Below are 21,970 nucleotides of genomic sequence, written 5' to 3'. Positions count from 1 at the left end.
CCTGCTGAAATGTCTGGTTCCATCTGCCCTTGCAGCCACCTTGGCCTGACCACCATTCATCCCAGAGCCTGTCTGGTGTCTAATTGGAGCTGAGCGAACAGGCATCTTTTGGGGTGTACAGGCAGTGCCATCCAGGCCCAGAGCTGCAGGAGTGAGAAGAACCACATAGGAGAGGCCTCCATGACCCCATCGGTGGAAATCTTGGTCCCAAAGAGCTTGTTGGGGCACACTAAACATCAGAAGGATGTTGGCTGGACAGGGGACAAAGAATCATGTCTGCTGGACAAAGGGAGCCAGTTCTCCGAGCCCAGAAGCCAGGCTGAGAAAGAGGCAGGAGACAGGAGCAGCTCAAACACAAAAGGTTCCCAACTGCCTTTGCTCAGGAAGGAAGGTCTGGCCTTCATCCTGAGACTATAACCTTCCCACATTGTGTTCACAGGAACTGAAATCAAATCATTTGTATGAAATGAGAGGAGATGGTAATTGCAACCCCCCACCCTTGGCAAAATAAAAGGTGGCAACCTATGCTGGTATCTCCATTTGGTTTGTTTGTTTGTTTGTTTGTTTGTTTGTTTGTTTTTGTTTTTGGTCCACAGAATCAGAAAATCTGGAAACCAAGGGTTTCTCTGGGGGTTTGGGGATGGAAATCAGCTTGTGGAGGGCTGGGGGGGAAAAACAGGAAACAAGAAAGTGGAGACAGCAGGTGTAGACAACAATTATTGTAGATCGATACTACTCAAAGTGTGGTTCCAAGACTGGTGGCAGCAGTGGCACCTGGGAGCTAGAAAAGCAAATTCCTGGTCCCTACCCCAAACCTACAAATTCAGACTCTCTGGGAATGGAGACTGGCAACCTTATTTCACAAGCTCTCTAGGTGATTCCAATGCACACTAAAGTCAGAGAACCACCACTCTAGCTGCTTGTGAAGAGGCCAAGAGAAAGGGAAGTGGCTGGAGAGCCAAGTGAGATTTAAAAATGATTTTTGTGATGGTTGTTCTAATATAGAAAATACTTAAGCTTTTCTTAAAGTTTTTTATTGAAATACCATACACCTATAGAAAAGTGCACACATCGTAAATGTACAACTGAATACATTTTCACAATCAGCACACTCGTTACCAACACAGGATTAAGAAACAGAACATTGTCAGCATCCAGAAGCCTTCTCATGCCCGCTCCCTCCACCTTCTGACTTCTTATGGCAGAGACTAGTTTTACCAGTTCTTGTACTTTATATAAATAGAAGCAAAAATATGTACTCTTTGGTGCCTGGCTTTTGTCATCCATCAGTGTGTTTGTAAGCTCTATCTATGTTATGGCGTACAATTGTATATCTCTTATTCTCACCGCTGCAGAGTATTCTACTGTGTGATTGCACTACTCACTCTACTGACAATGGGTGTGTGGGCATTTTCCAATTTGGAACTGTTCCAATTAGTGCTGATAGAGCATTCTAGGACAGCGGTCTCCAACCTTTTTGGCACCAGGGGCCAGTGCACCTATGAGAATCTAATGTCTAATGATCTGAGGTGGAGCTGGGGCAGTGATGCTAGCGCTGGGGAGCAGCTGCAAATACAGACGAAGCTTCGCTCACGTGCCCGCAGCTCTCATTTTCCAATTTGGAACTGTTCCAATTAGTGCTGATAGAGCATTCTAGGACAGCGGTCTCCAACCTTTTTGGCACCAGGGGCCAGTGCACCTATGAGAATCTAATGTCTAATGATCTGAGGTGGAGCTGGGGCAGTGATGCTAGCGCTGGGGAGCAGCTGCAAATACAGACGAAGCTTCGCTCACTTGCCCGCAGCTCCCCGCCTGCTGTGTGGCCTGGTTCCATTGACTGGTATCGGTACTGATCCTTGGCCCGGGGTTGGGAACCCCTGTTCTAGGATGTCTGTTAGGCACATACTTAAGAGAGGAATTTTTAAGGACTTGACCATGTTTAACGACTGAGAAGAAAGCAGTAGAGAAGATGTGAAGCTACAGAAAGTAGGAGTCAGTGAGATAGCGAAGTCCAGAGGCAAAAGGCGGAAGGCGTTGGCCAGAACCAAAGGCGGGCGGTGGCTTCGCTATTGCACCAGATGGGAAAGACAGAGCAATGTGGAACATGGATTTGTAGTTGGGGGTGGATATGGGGAGCTCCTTGCATCAGCCTTGATTTGTCCATGTGATAGAGGAGGCAAGGTTGTCCACTCAGTATACAAGTCAGAGAGTTCAGGGGAGGGGAGTGGGAGAAGGTCTGAAGTAGTCATAGTAGTCAGCAGAAAGATAATTAGAGAAAGAATGAGACCAGAGTCCATAATTTGTCCTACGATTTTGCCACAGAACAGGTCCTTGTGAATCCTAGAGAGGGAAGGAATTTGGAAACTCATGGTTTCCAGGCAGTGGCTCCCTGAGAGGTCTGTGGTGCCACCTGCTGGATAAGAGCCACACGATGCGTCTTCACCACTAGATGCTCCCCAGATAAATCCAGACTCCTAGAGGGGCCTCAGGCTGAGCTTTTACTCTAAGAGACCAGACACCTCCACATCACATGCTGAGCCCTGATTCAAGCAACAATGTAACCATAGTTCCAATCCAAGCTCCACTTTCCCTAGATTAGCGTCCTGATCAGGCCAGGAGCTCCAGGGTCTGCATCCTCTAAAAAAGGGAGCCAGCAAGCATCCTGGGTCTCAGGACCTACGACTGTAGGTCGTAGGCTGGGCTCTTCCTACCTCCCTGAGCTGAATTCCCTGCCATGAGAACCCCTGGGCCCTGGGTCCTAATGGAGCAGGTTCACTTGGAACCTCCCTGGCCCCATGACCTGCCCAAACCTGTTTCAGATTCCACACCACCCCTCCCCAAGGCTGTCTCCACCGCCCTGGCTCAGGCAGGGCCTCCTGAGACTCAGCTGGGAAGGTTGGCAGGCAGGAGGGCACCACAGGGCCATGGAAGCCACAGCAGGCCCCATGCTCTACCAGAAGCTGCTGCTCTCGGAGCAGAGCTTGGAGTCTGAGGAAGAAGGGGAGATTTCAGAGCCACTTATTCATGACCCCTGGAGGCCCCAGGACTCTTCTGGGTGAGTCAGGGAGGGATCTGGGCACCCAGCAACTCAGGCCTGAGGCTGGTAAGTCCCTCTCTTTGGGGTACCTAAGGGGGGCCAGACAATCCTGAGCTTGGCTCAGCTCCGGGAACTTTCTGGTTAAATAGGGGAACTGGGGCTGCAGCCCCAGACCTGGCCTGAACCAGTCAATCCAAGGTCTGTGTGTCTGAAGGAAAATTTGTACCAAACCAGCCCTGCCAGCTGCTCTGTCAAAGGTTCCCAGCCCCCATCCCTTTGGGCAGGAGGCACCTGCTGAGCTGGTTGGGGCCTGACTACACCTGGCTGAGCCCTGCTTCTCAAGGCTGCCAAGACCTTGTCGGGCCTGCCGACCAACTGGCTCAATCCTGCCTCTCCAACCTTCTTTCCAGAGACTTTGTTCCTATCCCTAACTGTCCTCAGTTTCCCTAGTCTTCATATCTCTGTCCACACTGCGCTATCTTCCAGGAGGCCTTTTTCCTTGGCAAACTTTTACTCCTCTTGCAAGCAGGATCAACCTTTGGGGAAATATTCCCTGGGTTTTCCTGGGGCTCTTGGGTGTCTATCTGCCAGCCCTGGCTCAAGATACCACTATCTGCAGAAAAGATGCTGGTGCTCGGCCCGGGGCCTGGGCCCAACTAGTCGCCACTCTGCTGCTATTGGCTGTTAGCTTCTCCCTGGCCACATGGCAACTCTACACCAGGGGTAGCTCTACGGAAACTGTGGGCTCTGTGGCCCCTCCACCCCATGGGCACTCCCACCACCCCGGCGTATACCACCATGGTGCCATCATCAGCCCTGCAGGTCAGTGATGGGAGCAGCTCAGGAGAAGGGAGGGTATGGGGTCACTGGTTCCAGGCCCCTCCACATAATAGTCCCTTCCTTGCTGCAGCCATGTGCTCCCACCTGGGCCACGAGCTGCTTGTCGCCGGGGGCAATGTTGTGGATGCCGGAGTTGGAGCCGCTTTGTGTCTGGCAGTGGTGCATCCTCATGCCACAGGTCTAGGTCAGTGACCCACAACCCCAGACAGTGACCCCAACCCTGGGTGTGATTGGTGACCTGGACCCTAGGCAGTCAGTGGCCTAGGGTCAGTGGCCCTGCCCCGAGGCTGGTTTGTGAGCATGACCTAAGACTTGACCAGTAGCCCCAACCCTACGCTGTGACCCTTGATCCCAGGTCCCTGTAATCTTGACCCCAGGTCAGTCTCCAGGCTTAGTCAGTAACTCTTGACCCCAGGCTAAATCATTGGTCCTTCACCTGGGGCTACTGAGTGACCCTGACCCTAGTCAGTGCCCTGACCCCTGTATGACCCCTTTATCTCCCTCAGGTGCCATGTTCTGGGGCCTCTTCCACAATAGCTCCTCAGGCATTTCAACTGCCCTGACGTCAGGCCCAGCCCAGACTTTGGCCCCTGGCCTTGGGCTGCCCTCAGCTCTACCCACCCTGCGCTTGCTGCACACACACTTCGGCCGCCTGCCCTGGCCGCGTCTGCTGGTGGGCCCCACCACGCTGGCTCAAGAGGGCTTCCTGGTGGACACACCCTTGGCCAAAGCTCTGGCAACCCAAGGCACAAAGGGACTCTGTCCACTACTTTGCCACACTGATGGGACCCCCCTGGGCCTTGGGGCCCGAGCCACCAATCCAAAACTGGCAGATGTGCTACACAAGGCAGCATTTGCCCCGAACCCAAACCTTGCTGGGGATGCCCTACTGAGTTTGCTAGCCAGAGACCTGGGGCTCGAGGGACCCTCAGTTGAGCCCATGCCTACTTTGGAGCCAGCACTGCAGCTACCTTTGGCCCAGGGCATCCTGTTCACCACCCCTAGCCCCTCAGCTGGCCCAGAACTGCTGGCACTGCTGGAGGCAGCCCTACGGTCCAGTGGGCCCCACCCTGACCCGTGCCCACCACCCCTACAAGTTACCGTGACCCCTGTGAGCAGTGTCCTGGCCACCGTGGACAGCAGCGGCTCTGTGCTCCTTCTCACCTCCTCACTCAACAGCTCCTTCGGCTCTCGACACCTGTCCCCAAGCACTGGGATTCTACTCAGCAACCTGGTAGCCAAGTCTGCAATTAGTACCTGGTCCTGCCCCCTCATCCTTCGTGGTAGCCCAGATGACACAGAGACCGATGTGTTGGGGCTGGTGGCTTCAGGGACTCCTGCAGTGGCCAGAGTCACAACTCGCGCCCTGCTCAGCCACCTAGCTGGGCCCCAAACTCAGACCCAGCACCAAAACCAGAACCAGGCCCAGCAAGGATCAACAGAGAGCCCTGGCGCTTGTGGCCAAGAGACTGTGCTCCAGGTGGCAGCCCATGCAGAGCATGCCCATGTCTCCAGTATCCCCAATGGCTGCTGCCCCTTTCAGGGGTTCTGAGTGGGCAGGGACAAGAGTTGGCCCAGGCAAGGGCAGAGAGGGCCCAGCAGCAATGAAGGGCATAAAAAGTGTATATCAACTATGTGCTCACTGCTGGCCCTCAAACTCCGGCTTAGTCAGTGACTTGGATTGGCTCTTCTCAGTTAAGGAAACTAAGGATAATCAGAAAAGAGTACCAGGGCTTGGGGCAAGCCCTGAGTTCAGATCCAGCTCTGGGAAGGAAAGGTGGAAGAATGCCAGACCCCTGCCTAGGCTCTGGGACCCCTGGGCAGGTCAAGCAGAGCCTAGGGTACTACTGGCACCTCTGTCCTCCCCTTCAGGCCCCCTTCTTCTGATCTCCCTCAACGAGGCTGGAAACAAAATAAAGATCAAGTCTCCCAGATGCCATGTCCCATTCCTCCTGCTTGGTTAATTTCCCATAAGTCTTTGAGGCACCTGGTGTCAAGGCTTCCCTGATAGGCAGCACAGGAAACTCTCCTCCAGAGAGACAGAGCCTGGGCATGTGTCTTTTGGTTCCTCCCTGCTCTGCCTACCTCCCTCCTAGGGCACCATGTATGCAAGGTAAACCTCTTAATCTCACTTTCTAAAACAGAGAGCAGAGCAAGGAAATGGTTAAGTGTGTCAGTAGGAAGTGCCTCAGGGGCTTGGGTACAAAAGCAGTTAGAGCTGAGTCTCTGGAAATTAAAGGCCAGATTTGCCTCTGACCTCCCCAACTCCCCTAAGGCTGGGGCCTCTCTGGACTACAACCTTCCAGAGACAGCTTCTCAGGTCAACAAGCAGGGGTGACCAATAGCATCCCCCCCACACACACATATTGTAAAAGGTATCTCTGATTTAATAGAACTCTTGATCCCACCACCTTCATCTTCTCCTCCAGTAAAGAAAATTCTTCCTCATCTCAGTTAATTGGACCACAATCCACCCGCTTACTTTAGCCCCAAATCTGGCATCTCTCTCTTATTTACTCCCTCCACATCCATCATCCGCTACCAGCTTCGAATTAGCTGGACTCTGACCTGTTCTCATAGTACCCTGGTCCAATCCACCACTGTCTCTAAGTGTTCCTCCTGCTTCTACCTCTGCACTCTTACAATCCATCCTCCGCACACAGCTGCAAAATAATCCTTCAAAAATGTAAATAGAATCAAGGCTTGCCCCTCCATAAAACCTTTCAATGACCCCATCACATTAGAAATAAAATCCAAGCTCTAGATCTCCGAGAGAAAGCAGAAGAGCCAGGCCGCCCCGCCACGCCCCCATGCCCACCCCTCGCCCACCCCTCGCGGCCTCTCCCGGCTCCGCCCCGCTGAGGCTCCGCCCCGCAGCCAACCCAATTCAGCGCGCTTGCGCTGCGACCTGACCCGGAAGAGGCTGTCTTCAGAGCCCACGTGTTCCAAGAGCATGGCGGAGATGGAAAGTCAGGACGTCGGTGAGCCTATGTCTCTGGGAGAGGGAACGAAAAGCAGCGTTCGGCCTGCTGACCGTCATGGCCTGCTGAAGCACAGTCGCGAGTTCTTGGACTTCTTCTGGGACATTGCGAAGCCGGAACAGGAGACGCGTCTTGAGGCCACGGAGAAGCTGCTGGAATATCTGCGCACAAGACCAGTGGTAGGGTGGCGATGCCTGGGGCAGGGTCTGTGTAGGTCTCAGCAAAGATGTGGCGGTGGGCACCAGGAATTGGGACTGGGGACACGTGGTCGCGAACCTGGATGCCCAGGTGAACGCGGTCCGAGGGACGAGAGTGGGCGAGTGTGGTGCGATTCTTGCGGCTCGCTGGTCGACCCGGAAATGTGATTGGTTCCACAGGGGTCCGAAATGAAGTACGCCCTGAAGCGCCTAATCACTGGGCTCGGAGTAGGGCGAGAAACCGCTCGGCCCTGCTACAGTCTAGCCCTGGCCCAGGTGAGACGGTCACTCCTGGAACGAGCCTAGCCACGCTCAAAACGGTGGGGAATGAGGAGGGCAAATGTCTCAGCTGCAGAAAGAGGAGTCAGTAGTCCGAGGGAGAAGTTGGGAGTGGGAGGGTGGCATCTGAGCTGACTGGAGGTGGCCCTAGTGGAAGTGGAGAAAGTGAGCAAGGCCTGTCTACAGAGAACCCCCAGCAGGTGGAATGGAAAGTTGAGCAGTTTTCTTTTTGATGCATGGGTTGACTGGCTTCTGAGGTACATTTACTGAGGGTAGTAAGCTTTGGAGTGGATCTCCTTTCCTCTGCAAGGTTCAGGACCCTCCGTTTCCAAGGGGCACTCAGCCATTTATCAGCCACCTCTGAGGAAATTAGACAACTGGAAGGGCAATAAAGATCCGTCCTTTAAGATCAGCCTAGGGGGAGCTCAGAGCAGGCTATGGGGATAGTGTCCAGGAATCTCAGCTGAGCAATCTAGGGGCCAAAGGAGGTACTTGCTGTAGCCCAGGTAGGCAGGGGGCAGAGACAAGATTCAGCTCCACCTGAGCAGCATGTTCCATCGTTAGCACTTCTCAGAGGGCAGTGAGCAGCTTCAAAGGCATTCTTGGGGTGAGAGCAGGGGCCTAAGGCTTCTGGGCAGAAGCTGAAGGGAGATGTTGGAGGAGGTTGAGGTCTTTTGGGATGTGGCAGGGCCACTTGCCTGAGCCCCCCCTCTCCCTCCTGTCATGACTCCTGGCAGTTGTTACAGTCTTTTGAAGACATCCCCTTGTGCAGCATCCTGCAGCAGATACAGGAGAAACATGATCTGCAGAAAGTTAAAAAGGTGAGATTTAGTGGCCCCAGGGAGGTCAGCAGCCCTAGGGTGGGGAATTCTTGGGCCCTTGGAGAATTCACCAGTTCACCGGCTCCTGGAATCCTTTTCTAGGCAATGATGAGACCTGCTCTCTTTGCAAACCTGTTTGGGGTGCTAGCCCTCTTTCAGTCAGGCAGGCTGGTGAAGGTAAGAGCTTTGGGGGCACAGGAGGTATGTGGACTGGCTTGGGAGTGGCGGGGGACAGTGGCATGTCCTACTTATACTCTCTCCCTCTTTGTGGGTACCAGGACTCAGAAGCACTGATGAAGTCAGTGAAGCTGCTGCAAGCCCTAGCCCAGCACTACAACCACTTGCAGGAGCAGCCCCAGAAGGCCCTGGTGGATATCCTCTCTGAGGTACAGGCTTACTGGCTTTGGGCCCTAGGGTAGTGCTGCTCATTACAGACGTGGAGAAGACACAAGTTAATACATGGAAAAGCTCTAAAGCAGCACTGCCCCATAGAAAAACAAGTGTGTGATTTGACAACTTTTTAGTAACTGTTGGAAAGGTAAAAAGAAACATTTATAGTTTAGTAACATTTAACTTAACCAGTATATCTGTTAGGTTGTCGAAATGATTTAAAGTATTATTTCAACATGCAGTGGTATAAAAAGCTGTAGAAATAGTTTACGTTTTTCTTGTCGTATTAAGCCTCCGAAAGCCAGTATGTGTTTTACACTTACAGCAAATCTTCATTCAGATTAGCACATTTCAAGTGCTCAGTAGCCACATATGGCCAGTGGGTGCCATATTGGACAGTGCAATTCTAGAACAGCCCCTGGCATGTGGCAAGTATATTAACATGTTTGCTATTGTATTGAGCAGAGTTGACCCCTTAGGGACCCCCACTACCCTACTTGGGAATGGAAGTAGGCTAGTACCTGGAACCCTTTGCTGCTGAGGAAAAGGCAGGGACAGCAGTGTCATGGGCCCCAGCTTTCTGCACAGCCCTGGCCACAGAGCCAGAAGGACCTGAATTTGAACCCTAGCTCTCCACTTGGTGCTTCTTGTATAAGAAACGGGCTAGTCCTGAAAAACCCAAAAGAAGAATAATTAAAACAGTGGCACTTGGCCAATTAGCATCAGTGGGGTGCTTGTTTAAAAACCCAGCTTCCTGGAACTTGGGAATTTAAGCTTTTTAACAAATGCCCTCTGATGATTCTGATGCCTAACAAAGTGGGTTGTGGCTCTCCCACCTCAGACTGGCACTGTGCCAGGGACCTCTTGGGAGCTCACTTCAAAGGATGCTGTGGGGGAGCCACCCTCCCTCAACCTGTCTCCACACCCAGGTCCCGGAGGCCACATTGCAGGAGGTCCTGCCAAAGGTCCTCAAGGCTGACTTGAATTCAGTACTTGGCTCGCCTGAGCACCTGGAGCTCTTCCTCTTGGCCCAGCAGAAGGTGCCCACGAAGCTCGAGAAGCTGATGGGATCAGTCAACCTATTCTCGGATGAGAATATCCCCAGGTGTGAGGGAGGTGGGTGGGTGGACTCCCTGGGGCCAAGGGGCTGCATTTGGCTATCTATAGGTATGTGGTATGGCCTGGGGATGTCCCTGCTGCTCTGGGAACACCGGTCCTTATCTGTTCAGTGGGTGCCCCCTGAGTCATCCCCTCTGCCCTCCACAGATTGGTGACTGTGCTAAAGATGGCTGCCACCTCCGTGAAGAAGGAACGCAAGCTGCCTGCCGTGGCTTTGGACCTGCTCCGCCTGGCACTTCAGGAGGACAAGTTCCCACGGTTCTGGAAGGAAGTCGTGGAACAAGGGCTACTGAAGAAGCAGTTCTGGCCAGCCAGGTATGTGATGTGCTTGTCCGCTCTCCACCCCTCCTTCTCTGTTAAGCAGTGATGGACCAGCGGTCTCAAGATCCACCCAGGGGAACTGAGGGCTCTGACCAGATTTTATCATGTACCCACTTAGCTACCTGTGTTTCCGCCTGCTGGGTGCTGCCCTGCCCCTGCTGTCCAAGGAGCAGCTGCAGCTGGTGATGCGAGGAGACGTCATTAGACATTACGGGGAGCACATGGTTACTGCTAAGGTGGGTGCCACCCACACAGCCCAACACTGCCAGAAAGGGCCAGGCAATGGGGCTGCTTCCTGCCAAGGGGTATGGGCTGCCTCAGGAATCAGCCAACTTCTGGAAAAGAGGGCTACTCTTTGGTCCAGTGTTGGGTCTTCCTGTCTCTGGTCCTACCTGGGATGGGCAAGCACAGCTGTTGTTGGGAGGGGCCTGGGACCTGGATGTCCCTTGCCTTTGGGTAAAGTGAGCTATCTGAGCCCCCTGCCCCTTCTTTCCCTCTGAATGGAGTTTTGACAAGGTCAGCCCATCTGCTCTCAGGCCCCTCACCAGAGACATGAACAGCCTGTGGTCTATCCAGACCTCCATCCACCTTTGTGTTACAATAAGGAGAGTAGTCTTCATCATCAGTGTTGTTCTGAGCACTGTCCATGCATCCTACACTAAGCTAAGCACTCAACAAGAATGTCTGTCAAGTGGCGATAAGAGCATGGACCAGACTACCAGGTCCCAGTCCTGGCTCCACTGCTCATTAGCTTTATGACCTTGTGTAGTTTGCTTCCCTTCCTTGTGAGACAAGAGGAGCAGTGCTTCCTCAGAGTTATGAAGATATCCAGTTAATACCCACCAGGCACCTAAAGCAGTGCCCACTGCACAGGACATGCTCCTGAGCTTGTTCCTCTCACCAGCTCGTTTCCCCTTTACAAGCAGCTTTGGAGAGCCGCGTTCCTATTAGAGTTCTGGGCGAGGGACAAGTCACAAAGTAGAGAGCAGTGGTGAAGAGCGTGGCTGCAAGGCCAGGCTGACTGGGTCCGCATCCCAGATGTACCATTTGGAATGACTTCTAAGCTTCTTTGTGCCTCACTTCTATAAAATGATAAAAGGAGGCCTACTGCAAAGGGTCGTTATAAAGGTGAAACAAGCTGCTACACAAAGACATGTTGCGTGGTGCCCAGCACACAGGAAGCATACAAGAGGGATTAGGTTTTAAGTCTCACAGCTAGGAGTTTACAGAAGTAGGAGTTGAACCCAGGTCAGTTTGATGGCCCAGTCTGGACTCTGAACCACTATTCTGCCCTGCCTCGAGCCCAGAAAACAGCCTGCCCTGATCTAGTGAGAGGTGGGAGGGAGAGGCCTTCTGGGGTCGGAGGTGAGGTCAGAGAGGCCTTTATGCCAGGCAGAAAGAAGCATTAGGGAGATAGGGCAACTCAGCCTGGCTGTTAGAAGGGAAGGAGGCTTCCTGGGCTTTGGTTTACCCTGATGGGTAAAAGGCTGGCAGGAATGTTGGACAATGCTGTGCCTGACTCTTGCAGTTCCCAAACCAGTTCAAGTTTGCTCCAGAGATGAATGAGTATGTGGGAACCTTCCTAGAAGGCTGCCGGGATGACCCTGAACGACAGTTGGCTGTGGTAGTAGCCTTCACGTCCGTCACCAACCAGGGCCTCCCAGTCGTGCCTACTTTCTGGCGGGTCGTGCGGTCCCTAAATGCCTCTGCCCTCAAGGGCTACGTGGCCTGGCTGCGGGACATGTTTCTCCAGCCTGACCTGGACTCCTTGGTGGACTTCAGCACCAGCAACCAGAAGAAAGCCCAGGATGCTTCACTCCATGGGTGAGTGGGCCCAGGGATTGGGGGTGAGGAGGGGCCTAGGGCTCAGGAGTTGGCTTCCTGGGCCTGCTGAGCCCAAAGACCAGTATCAAGGTTCCATGGAAGGGCGGAAAAGGGGAGGAGGTGAGCCTTAGCTCTCAAAGAAGGCTCAGTTTCCTCCCGTGTGTTCACATGCTGGTGTTCAGTGGGTAGAGATCTCAGTATTCCAGTCTCCAAAGTGAGTTAAAGGAGTACCATTTTTGCCATCTCTAAATGGCTCTTGTAACCTGGCTTCTGCTTTCCAGGCCTGAGCGTGCTGTGTACCGGCTGCGGAAGTGGATCATTCTCCGCATGGTCAGCATCGTAGACAGCTTGCACTTGGAGAAGGAGGAGGCCTTGATTGAAGAAGTGGCCAGGTGTGAGACATGCTCAAACCTCAACTCCCTATGGGTGGGGCTGCCAAAGAGTTGACCTCTTGCCTAGTCCTAGTTTGGGTCTCCCTGGAGCCAGAAACCTTGGAGTCAAGTTGTCTATGGGAAGCAGGCAAGCCATTCCTGCCCCTTAAGCAGAAGAGGATCTAGGAGAAATTTTTTGGAAGCCTGTGAAAGGAACAAACCCAGGAAATGTGGGGCCGAAGAGGCCTCAAAGGCTCAGGCTGTCACCACAAGCAGCCTCTGTACATCCTCCGACAGTGTCAGGGAAGCCTCAACACCAGCCTCATCTGTGTCAGGTGCTTATTCAGCCCTCAGTACAGTCCCAAGAAGGAGCCACCTGTGTTAGTAGAAGTGATGGTGTGATTTGGTTGAGGCCACACAGCCTTGTGTCTGGTTCCAAGGGAGGGATTCTGGATCAAGATTTGAGAAATGTCCACTTCTCATCAAGAAGTGTGGCTACCTTCTCCTCCTGTCCTTCAGTGGTGCCATCTGAGGAGAGGCTGGTAAAAACAGGTGGCACTAACCTCGGCAACATGGGTTGCTCTACTCTCCCCAGGTTTTGTTTCTTTCACTCATTCTTTGAAAAAAAGAAGCCCACATCCCAGATCCCAGAAACGGAGCAGCAGTTCTCCTTCCCTATGGAGGGCCGGGCCCGAGAGGTGGTCAGCAATGCTTTCTTCAGGTGGGCCGTGGGCAGCGTGGGAGAGGTCTGAGAGTGGGTGAGCAGGGTGGGAAGGCGGCCTTGAGGATGCTTGCTTTCTCCAGTTCTAAGCTGGAAGAAACTTAAGGCCCAGTGAGTTCTAGTGGGTCAGGGCGTGGGGCGGGAGGAAGATGGCCATGTTCACTGAGATGGCCATGTTCACTGACCCAGCCCATGACCCTGACCCCAACCCAGCCTGCTGCAGACCCTTAGTACACAGTTTAGGCAGGCACCGGAGCAGACCCAGGACAGACAGCCGTGGACCTACCGCCTGGTACAGTTTGCAGATATGTTGTTGAACCACAGCCGCAACGTGGCCCCCCTGGCACCCTTCACTACGCAGCAGCGCCAGGCCTGGGACCGGTGAGGGTCAGGATTTCCAGGGGATTGGTGGGGCACTCTGGTGTCTGACACTAACAGCAGTGGCCTGAGAGCATACCCATCTTGCCCAGGATGCTGCAGACTCTGAAGGAACTGGAGGCTCGCTCCTCAGAGGCCAAGGCCACTGCTTTCCAGCACCTCCTACTCTTGGTGGGCATCCACCTCTTCAAGGTACGGCCATCTAGAAGGGAAGGAGTTAGAGATATGGGGTCTGGGGCATGACAGGTTTCCTCTTGAGAGGCTTGAGGGCTTTGCCAGGAAAGGCTCAGGGAAGTTGAACTTGGCAGGTATCCTAGGCCAGCTGGTCCTGGATGGAGCTTAGTGCCAGCAACTCTTGACCCTCATGGTTTCTTCCTGACTACATTCTCATTTCTCCAGAGGTTTTCCTCTCACATCGTATGAGGCTCTTACAAGGCTACTTTGGGTCTTAAGTAGTCTGAGGAGATATTGCTCCCTTCTGGCCTCTTGGTTGTGGATCTTGTTCCAGGCCCCAGGAACTCTAGGCCCAGCCCGTGAATGAGTTGTGTGGGTAAAGGTTAGCCATGATGCCCCTTCTGCTCCTTAGCATTATGCCTTGGGGCCCTGGTAATTGGGGACACGTTTTGAGCCTGTCCCAGACCCTGGGATATCTGAGCTTGACTTGGACCAAGGGTGTGTCAAACTACTGAATAAAAGGTGCCCAGCTACGGCCAGGAAGCTGGGGACAGAGACGGCCAGGGTTCTGGGCTTTTATTCTGGCCCTTATTCTATCACTGCAGCCCAAACATTGAAGCCCCTTTCTGTATTAAGAGGGAAAAGTCTGCCTTTGTAGTACCATAATCACAGAGACTGTTTTCAGAGCCTCCCCTTCATCCCCCAAGGATGGTCAAGGAGGGTGGGTGGCAGGAGTCTGGGCATATATCCAGCAAGAAGGGTTAAGTCAGTTTAAATTAGTTAAATTAGTGATATTCGAGTTATTTGTAATAATGTTGAGCCAGGTGTGGGAGGAAAAATCTAAAATTTCGAATTGTGAGGCCAATGACCCTAACATGAAGTTGGGCTCCATGTTCCCTGAGGTCTCTCAAATCCAGTGACTGCATGTTAGGTGTCAGGTCATCACCTGGTTCTAGCGGAAGTCCTCTATTCTGAATGGTGTGGGTAACTGGCCAAGGCAGGTTCTGATGCCAGCTGCTCCCACTTGGCTAGCCCTTCCTTTAGCTCAACAAAGGCTAGAAATGGGGCCTGGCTCCTGATTTCTGTCCTACCCATAGTCTCCCACAGAGAGCTGCGACCTCTTAGGTGACATCCAGACCTGCATCAAGAAGGGCCTGGGGGAGAAGACACGCCGCACCCGCTCCAAGGCCACCAGTAAGTAGGTCATTGTTCCTGAATGGGAAGGCATAGGGGAAGGAGAAGAGCATGACCTGGGCACAGTAGGGACCCAGAGTTGGGCAGCTGTGCCCTGCCTAGACTCAGCCCTCTCCCCACTTGCAGACCCCCAAGAGCCACCATGGGTGGAGGTGCTGGTGGAGATCCTCCTGGCCCTCCTGGCCCAGCCTAGCCACCTGATTCGCCAGGTGGCTCGGAGCGTGTTTAGCCACATCTGCTCCCACCTGACTCCACGTGCCCTGCAGCTAATCCTGGATGTAAGTTGGGACCTTTGGGGAAATGGCTCCCGGGATGCGGCTGTCCCAAGTACCAGGCTGCACCAGCACTATTGTATCAGCCCATTGTCCTTACTGTAATCTGCAGAGCGGGTGGCGGCCTCACTCAAACTCTGCTGTTGTACAAGCCTGTTCAGGGTGTGCTGAGTGTTCATCATGTCTGTCAAGGAGGTGCTGGCCCTGGGCATTGGAAGATGTGCCCCTTCCTCCTGGGCTCCATTTTTCTCTCTTAACCAAGACTGGAAGGGGCATGTTCAGGGAAGGCAGTCAAGAGGGCCCAGTGGTCTGAGGACGGTAAAGGGTCAGCTATCTGGGAATACCCGGCAGGTGCTAAACCCAGAGCAGAGCCAGGATGAGGATGACAATGTGGTGGTCACGGACGATTCCGAGAAGCAGCTAGAGGATGAGGAGGTACTTGCCATCGAGGGGCAGGGCAGGGTGGGCAGACACATGGTGGGCGATGGGGAGGTGCGACTCCCCGGCACCCGTGGCCACCCACAGGACAAGACCTCGGACAGTGAGGACAACAAAAACTCTGAGAGTGAGGAGGAAAGCAATGAGGAGGAGAGTGACGAGGAAGATCGGGATGGGGATGTGGACCCAGGCTTCCGGGAGCAGCTGATGGCAGTGCTGCAGGCAGGGAAGGCACTGGTGAGCAGAAGCTGCGGAGGGGCTCCTGTCCCTGTCTATGCCTTCTTGTGCCTGCGGGAGCCCAGGCCGCTTACTGGGCATCTGTTTCTTAGGGTGGAGTGGACAATGAGGATGATGAGGAAGAGGTGGGGGATGAGGCCATGATGGCTCTGGACCAGAACCTCGCCAGTCTCTTTGCTGAGCAGAAGCTACGCATTCAGGCCCGGAGGGACGAGAAGAACAAAATACAGAAGGAGAAGGCACTCCGGCGGGACTTTCAGATCAGGGTGAGCCTGTGAACCAGTCTAGTCACCTGCCTCTCCCCTTCCTCTGCATGCACTCCCACTCCTGGCTGAGCCCACCTGTCCTGGTCATAGGTCCTGGACCTGATCGAGGTGCTGGTGACCAAGCAGCCCGAGAACCCCCTGGTCCTGGACCTTCTCGAGCCGCTGCTGAACATCATCCGGCGCAGCATGCGCACCAGCAGCACCAAGCAGGAACAGGACCTCCTGCACAAGACCGCCCGCATTTTCACGTGAGTGCAAGCAAGGGGCCACCAACATGCCCCAAAACCAGAGCTCGGAGGAACACCAGGCCTTTAGAGTTTCCCGAGTAGGAAAGGTAGGAGCCAAGTTTCCAGAGTTGGCCCACTTGGCTCTCAAGGCTCACTGCTCTGCCCCGGAATCATGTGTCACTTACTAATACACACAGCCCTTAATTCATCTATCTGTTCTCTGACACTTAGCAAGCACCAGCTTTCCACCAGACCCGCCATCCTCAGGGGCCCCCAGTCCCATCTCTGCCCTCAGAGTCACTGCTTTTGGGAAACCAGACTGGTCTTTTGGAAGTGACATCCTGGGGCTGTGGTGGGGGTTGAATAGGAGACAGTGGGAGTGCAAAGTGGTGGAAGCACTAAACAAGTGTCAAGGTGCCAGAGAAGGCCTCCTGGAAGGATGTCAGCAGTGCTGGGAGCTATAGAGTTCATCGGGCCCAGAGGCCACAGGGCAGAAAGGGTTCAGAAGGAAGCTGGTCAGATGCAGCTGGAACATAAGAGGCCTCAGCATGACCAGGGGCTGGTTTGCCTTTGAGGAAATGGACAGCAGCATGGGCTGCACTAGAGCAGGGAGCCCCGCAAGAGGGGTGATGTAGGTGGCAGATACAGACCTGCCTTCTGAAGTGCAGAGATGCTGGGGGGACTTGAAGGCCTAGGGACTTGAGATGCGGAGTGCATAGCATAGAGAGGTTAGTGAGGGTGTAACAGATAGTGCATCCCCCAACACTGCTCCCTTGTGAGCCCTAGGCCACACTTTCTGAGCTAGTTCTCCGTATCACCTGCTTGAGTGATGTTGGGCTTGTTCAGTGTCCTGCCTTTCATCCCTACTCTGTTCGCAGCCTTGCGGAGCCACAGAGTGTTCTGAGCACACAGATCGTGGTCTTGCTTTACAAAGGACTCCCTTTCATCCCTACTCTGTTCGCAGCCTTGCGGAGCACACAGACCGTGGTCTTGCTTTACAAAGGACTTAAAAGCCACTGTCCCACAAGAGACAGATGTAGACAGGAGATGTGGACCATGGTGCAGCCTCAGTTTAGGGAGCCAGTTTCCCCGCTGGCTTGTCCTCAGCAAATCTGTAGGTAGCTTTGGGCCTCCCTCTGCATCCTTAGATCCCTTTTCTTCTCTAGTTGTCTGTTTTCCTATGAAATGGAACTTGGGACCCCTATTCTTGGGGTTGGCTCTGCTCGGCAGGGAGCAAGGGTAGAAAGAATGTTGTAACCCGTTCTGCCCCTTACTACCCCACAGACATCACCTGTGCCGCTCCCGGCATTATTGTCATGATGTGGGCAACTGCGTGGAGACTCTGTACACCCAGGTAGAGCGTCTGGTGCAGCAGGCTAGTCACCAGGCCGACTCTTCCATCTCTCTCTACTACTTCAACGCCTCTCTCTACCTGCTGCGGGTCTTGAAGGGCAACACTGCTGACAGTTCCATCTGTAAGACCCAGAAGAAAGAGAAAGCAGGCACTGATACCAGCACTAAGCCTAAGGGCCCCAAGGTGAGCAGGCCCTGGCCCAGGAAGGCTTGGCCTAGAAAGACAGTAGATAGGAGCAAGTGCCGGCAGCAGGCCGGGACCATCGCTCATTTCACAGATGGGGAGTTGAGGCAATGACTTCCAAGAACCCAGCTTTCAACTTTCTGAAGGCAGCCAGGCTCTGTTCCCATACCAGGGACCCCTTCTCCCTGGCATCACACCAGCTCTCTCTCAGGTGGCCCAGGCTACCAGCTGCTTGGATTTAAGCCTCGTGACCCCAGTCTACTCATCAGCACTGAGCTCCTTCCTGACCAAGCGCAATAGCCCACTCACCATTCCCATGTTCCTCAGTCTCTTCTCCCGGCACCCGGTGAGTGTAGGGGCTGGCCCACCCCTTGGAGCCCTGGCTCAGCCTAGTCCCCCATCTCAACCCTGTCATTCCCTCCCTAGGTGCTCTGTAAGAGCCTGCTCCCCGTTGTGGTTCAGCATGTGACAGGCCAAGTGCGTCCCCGCCATCAGGTAAGGGCCTTCCCAAATCCTAGCTCAGGGCCTGAGTTACTCACCTGACTCATTTTTGGATGGATATTTGTTAGGGCCAGGAATGCTGCCCTGGTGAGGGTAAGGGTGGGACAGGAGGGCCCAGCCAGGCCCAGCCAGGCCCAGCCCAGCCCAGCCCAGCCCCGCCCCTCTGACCTGGCCAGCCCATCCCCTACTGTATAGTTACGGGAGTGTAGGCGGCTTTGCTCCTGCTGCCGCCACTTCCCATGTGGCCTGAGCTCTCTGACTCCTTAGCACTCACAGTCTGACCTGCACAGAGGAAGCCCCTGTCTGCTCAGGGTCTGGGCTGACATGTGAGCCCCAGGGTGGGTCGGGGGAGTAGCCAGGAGCGGGACAAGGGGGCTGGGAAGGCTGGAGGAAGACAGTACTGAGAAGTAAGAGTCAGATACTGTCTCAATCTGGATTGCCACCTCTGTCTATTTAAGAGCCCTTGCTTTCCCTTCAGGCTTTCGTTTCCCCGCCTACTTGAGAAGGTGGGACAGGAGTAGATGATTACTAAGCCCAGAACTTTTGTGGTAACAACCCAGGCAGGTTGGACCCAGAGCAGCAAGCATACCCTCACACACAGCCTAAAGTTGCCGTGGCCTTAGTAGATGCTCAGCAGGCTCCGAGAGCCCTTAGGGTCCCCTATGGTTTCTTAAGCCTTAGCCACATGCAGCGAGGCTTCTGGCAACCACATTTCCCCACCCCAGGCCCAGGCCTGCCTGCTACTGCAGAAGACCCTGCCCATTCGGGAGCTGAGACTGTGCTTTGAGGACCCTGAGTGGGAGCAGCTGGTTGGTCAGATCCTGGCAAAGGTCACTGAGGTAAGAGCCACAGAACTCCCTCCCGTACCGTCAGGAGCCAAGGAGCAAGGATTACTGGGACCCTAAGCCTGGAGGTGGGTTTGGGGTTGCCCCAGGAAGTGTTTCTTCCCTCTGGGCTGTGGGCTCTGGTATGGGAAATGGCTTCAGGCAGCTCTCCAGAGTGGCTCAGCCTGACTGCCTTCTCCCTAGAACCTGCGGGCGCTGGGTGAGGCGCAGACGAAGTCAGAGCACCTGAAGGAGCGGTCTTCCTTGGAGCTGCTCAACGCTCTTTTCCGGATTATCAATCATGAGGTGAGCCGTGGGCTCAGGAAGGAGGTCACTAGGCAAGAGGGACCAGTTTCAGCAAAGGTAAGGGCCAGCCGGTGAGTCATGAGGAAGGTTCTGAATGCCAGGGGAGGAACATGGGCTGTTTTTATTTGGGTGGTTAGAGAGCCACGGACATAGGAGATTGACCTGGGAGGGGAGAGTGCCATACCCGTGTCCACGCTGTCGTACCCCAGTAAGAAATCTGAGAAAGGGCTGGGAGGGCTGAGGACCATGGGAGACAGTGAAGAAGATTCCTGGTTGGCAACTATTAGGAGGGAGCCAGGTTTCCAGGCCTGCAGAGAAGGAGCAGGGAGCCATCAGAATTGGGGCCAGAAGGCAGCTGTGGATGAGTGTCTGGTTCCCTCCATCTGGGCCAGAGAGAAAGGTTTGGGAGTCCTTAGCATAGATACTGGTCAAAACCCATGTGCAGGGCAAGCTTTCTGAGAAGTACTAGAGGGAGAAGACAGGGCCTTGGCCAGGGCCTTGCAGAACAGCGGGCAGACCTGAGAAGCAGTGCTTGGAGTGGTAGTAAAAACCCAGGAGAGTGGAGTGTTCTGGAATCCAGTGGGTTTCAAAATAATCCATTCAGTATGTGGCAGGGAGGGTGAGATGGGAAGAAAGATTCTAGCCACCTGAGGTCATTGCATGGTGTTCTCAAAAGTGAGTGGGCCAGAGCTGCCAAGGGGAGGACTGAGTGGGTGGTGAGGAATCAGCTTGGGCCTTCTGACTCTGGGAAGAGGGAACAAACATGGCACCTGGGGTTCTTTTTTCCATTCCTAAGGTACAAGGAACTGTGATTTACAGGCAGAAGCAGTAGCCAAGGGTCAGAAGGGGACATGGGGTCACTGGAGAGGCAGCGATAACTAGGCTAGGGTGGGACGACTGGGGACCAAGAGCTGGGAAGAGGCCCTGCTTCCCATCTCCACTGCAGCCACAGCTTTCCCACTCCTCTGCAGAAGCTGACTGTGGACCTAACCTGTATCCGGAGCGTGCTGCAGAGCCAGCAGCCAAACCTGCAACAGAGGGTGCAGCAAGGAGAGCACTCAACCGGGTCTAGCCGCCTCTATGACCTCTACTGGCAGGCCATGAAGATCCTCGGAGTCCAGTAGGTTCAGGGAGGAGGACACACACCTTGGGGGGGACTGGAGAGACCCTCACACTGCCCACATTCTGATGTACGTGCCCCAGTATGGGAGCTTTGGGCAGTTTAGGTTACCTGGGACCAGAAGTGTAGGTCACTCGTGCTCTCGCTGGTCACTGCCTTACTTTGCTCACTTTCTCCTAGGCGTCCCAAGTCAGAGAAGAAGGATGCCAAGGAAGTCCCCAGTGCCACACAGAACCCCATCAGCATGAAGCGAAAGAAAAAGGGTTTCTTGCCAGAGACCAAGAAGCGCAAGAAACGCAAGTCTGAGGGCACCACACAAGAGGAGAATGCCAAGCCTACATCCATCAGTGGGGACCAGCCCCCCAGCACCGGCAAGAAGAGGAAGAAGAGGATGAAAGCTAAGGTCGCAGCCCAGGCCCAGGTCAATGGGACTCCTGCTGCCAGGAGTCTTGCCATCAAGAGTCCGGACCCAGAGCCCCCTGCCGCAAACCCCAGCACCCCTGCCAAGACCCCAAAGCTACAGAAGAAAAATCGGAAGCTGTCCCAGGTGAATGGAGACACCTTTGTGTCCCCTACAGAGCCTGCTGGCGAAAAGCAGCATCAGAAGGAGCTGCCCAAAAAGGGGGTCTCAGGCAAGTCGCCACACTCGGCACTGCCGCAGAAAAAGGCAAGATTGTCTTTGGCCAGCAAGAGCCCGAGCCTCCTCCAGACTGGGGCCAAGAAAAAGAAAGCACAGATGAGGAAGGAGAGAAAGTCCTGAGTGCAGGCCTTGCTCTTCCGCCCCTCCCTATCAGCCAGAGAGACTCCTGTTTTTTAACCATGATTTTAATAAACAAGCCACTGTGTGAGGTACTACCTTCTGGCACCGGGGATGGAGAGGGTTTGCTGTCAGCCTGCCGGGAGGTATTGCTGCAGCAAACACAACCCGAGTCCTTTTCCACGTAGTCCCAGGGTGGGTGCAGAGACCTTGGCCCTGAGCTGGGCCCTCCCTCGGCTCTCTGGCTGGTCTGTTTCTTAGCCCAGAATACAACTTGAGCCGTATGGGGCTGCGACTTTAGCCCCCGGTGATGTGGGCCAGGTCCAGGGCTCTGGTGATGAGGCGGGTCTGCACAGGTAGACACTGCCAGTGCAGTGCCAGCCACCACACTGGCTGAGCACAGGTGTGACCACTCCTCGTGCCCCCCACCCCTGGGCAGCTTTCCTACAGGAGCCACCAGGGCATGATTTAAATAGGTTTATTTCTTCATTTACAAGAGGAATATATTTGGCTTCTCTCTTAAGACTCTTGAGATTCACAATCAGCAGCTCTAAAAAATAAAGGAGCAGTTTGGCTTCCGGAAGGAAGAGGAGGCAACACTTGGACCTGGTTCTTGTACAACAAGAAAACATTGCTGGGGCCCCAGTTGAGGCTGGGGTGGGGGTAGGTGCCAGGCTGGTCTTTGAGGGGGTCCCCCCTTGTTAGGCCCCCTAGGGTACCCCAGAGCTTGTTGGGGAGTGGGTATTCCACTAGCTTACACACCACTGAAGCCACACCAGCCAGTAACTACAGGGCAAAGAACATTGTCTAAGCTAGCTCTTAGAGTCTCCTACTGGCC

General features: G+C 54.3%; 2 protein-coding genes across 2 annotated transcripts; both read left to right on the top strand.

The window, feature by feature from the left end:
* Window positions 1–1,643: 1,643 nt before the first annotated feature.
* On the top strand, window positions 1,644–5,743 carry GGT6 (gamma-glutamyltransferase 6). The gene is made up of 4 exons (XM_006922216.2): window positions 1,644–3,055; window positions 3,657–3,859; window positions 3,948–4,061; window positions 4,384–5,743. Exons 1-4 carry the CDS (start codon window positions 2,796–2,798, stop codon window positions 5,427–5,429), a joined length of 1,623 nt encoding a protein of 540 aa, XP_006922278.2. The 5' UTR covers window positions 1,644–2,795; the 3' UTR covers window positions 5,430–5,743.
* Window positions 5,744–6,779: 1,036 nt separating this feature from the next.
* MYBBP1A (MYB binding protein 1a) lies at window positions 6,780–21,230 on the top strand. The gene is made up of 26 exons (XM_006922215.3): window positions 6,780–7,037; window positions 7,236–7,331; window positions 8,072–8,155; window positions 8,258–8,332; window positions 8,434–8,541; window positions 9,475–9,650; window positions 9,812–9,979; window positions 10,104–10,221; window positions 11,514–11,809; window positions 12,091–12,201; window positions 12,776–12,901; window positions 13,115–13,282; window positions 13,372–13,471; window positions 14,551–14,647; window positions 14,774–14,925; window positions 15,271–15,354; window positions 15,445–15,594; window positions 15,687–15,860; window positions 15,951–16,108; window positions 17,372–17,624; window positions 17,836–17,970; window positions 18,051–18,119; window positions 18,851–18,964; window positions 19,154–19,255; window positions 20,227–20,375; window positions 20,556–21,230. Exons 1-26 carry the CDS (start codon window positions 6,831–6,833, stop codon window positions 21,133–21,135), a joined length of 4,050 nt encoding a protein of 1,349 aa, XP_006922277.1. The 5' UTR covers window positions 6,780–6,830; the 3' UTR covers window positions 21,136–21,230.
* Window positions 21,231–21,970: the final 740 nt, after the last annotated feature.

The sequence above is a fragment of the Pteropus alecto genome, unplaced genomic scaffold (assembly GCF_000325575.1).
Source record: "Pteropus alecto unplaced genomic scaffold, ASM32557v1 scaffold398, whole genome shotgun sequence".
Taxonomy (NCBI): Eukaryota; Metazoa; Chordata; class Mammalia; order Chiroptera; family Pteropodidae; genus Pteropus; species Pteropus alecto.
This window is presented reverse-complemented; position numbering and strand designations above follow the sequence as displayed.

What these genes read in the sequence shown, in the direction of transcription:
- GGT6 (XM_006922216.2), top strand. Translation starts at nt 2,796, where the DNA reads ATGACCTGCCCAAACCTGTTTCAGATTCCACACCACCCCTCCCCAAGG. An exon ending in TGCCATCATCAGCCCTGCAG is followed by an intron (nt 3,860 to 3,947) that starts GTCAGTGATGGG and finishes TCCTTGCTGCAG; the next exon opens with CCATGTGCTCCCACCTGGGC. An exon ending in TCCTCATGCCACAGGTCTAG is followed by an intron (nt 4,062 to 4,383) that starts GTCAGTGACCCA and finishes TATCTCCCTCAG; the next exon opens with GTGCCATGTTCTGGGGCCTC.
- MYBBP1A (XM_006922215.3), top strand. Translation starts at nt 6,831, where the DNA reads ATGGCGGAGATGGAAAGTCAGGACGTCGGTGAGCCTATGTCTCTGGGA. An exon ending in ATCTGCAGAAAGTTAAAAAG is followed by an intron (nt 8,156 to 8,257) that starts GTGAGATTTAGT and finishes ATCCTTTTCTAG; the next exon opens with GCAATGATGAGACCTGCTCT. An exon ending in TCCTGGCAAAGGTCACTGAG is followed by an intron (nt 18,965 to 19,153) that starts GTAAGAGCCACA and finishes CCTTCTCCCTAG; the next exon opens with AACCTGCGGGCGCTGGGTGA.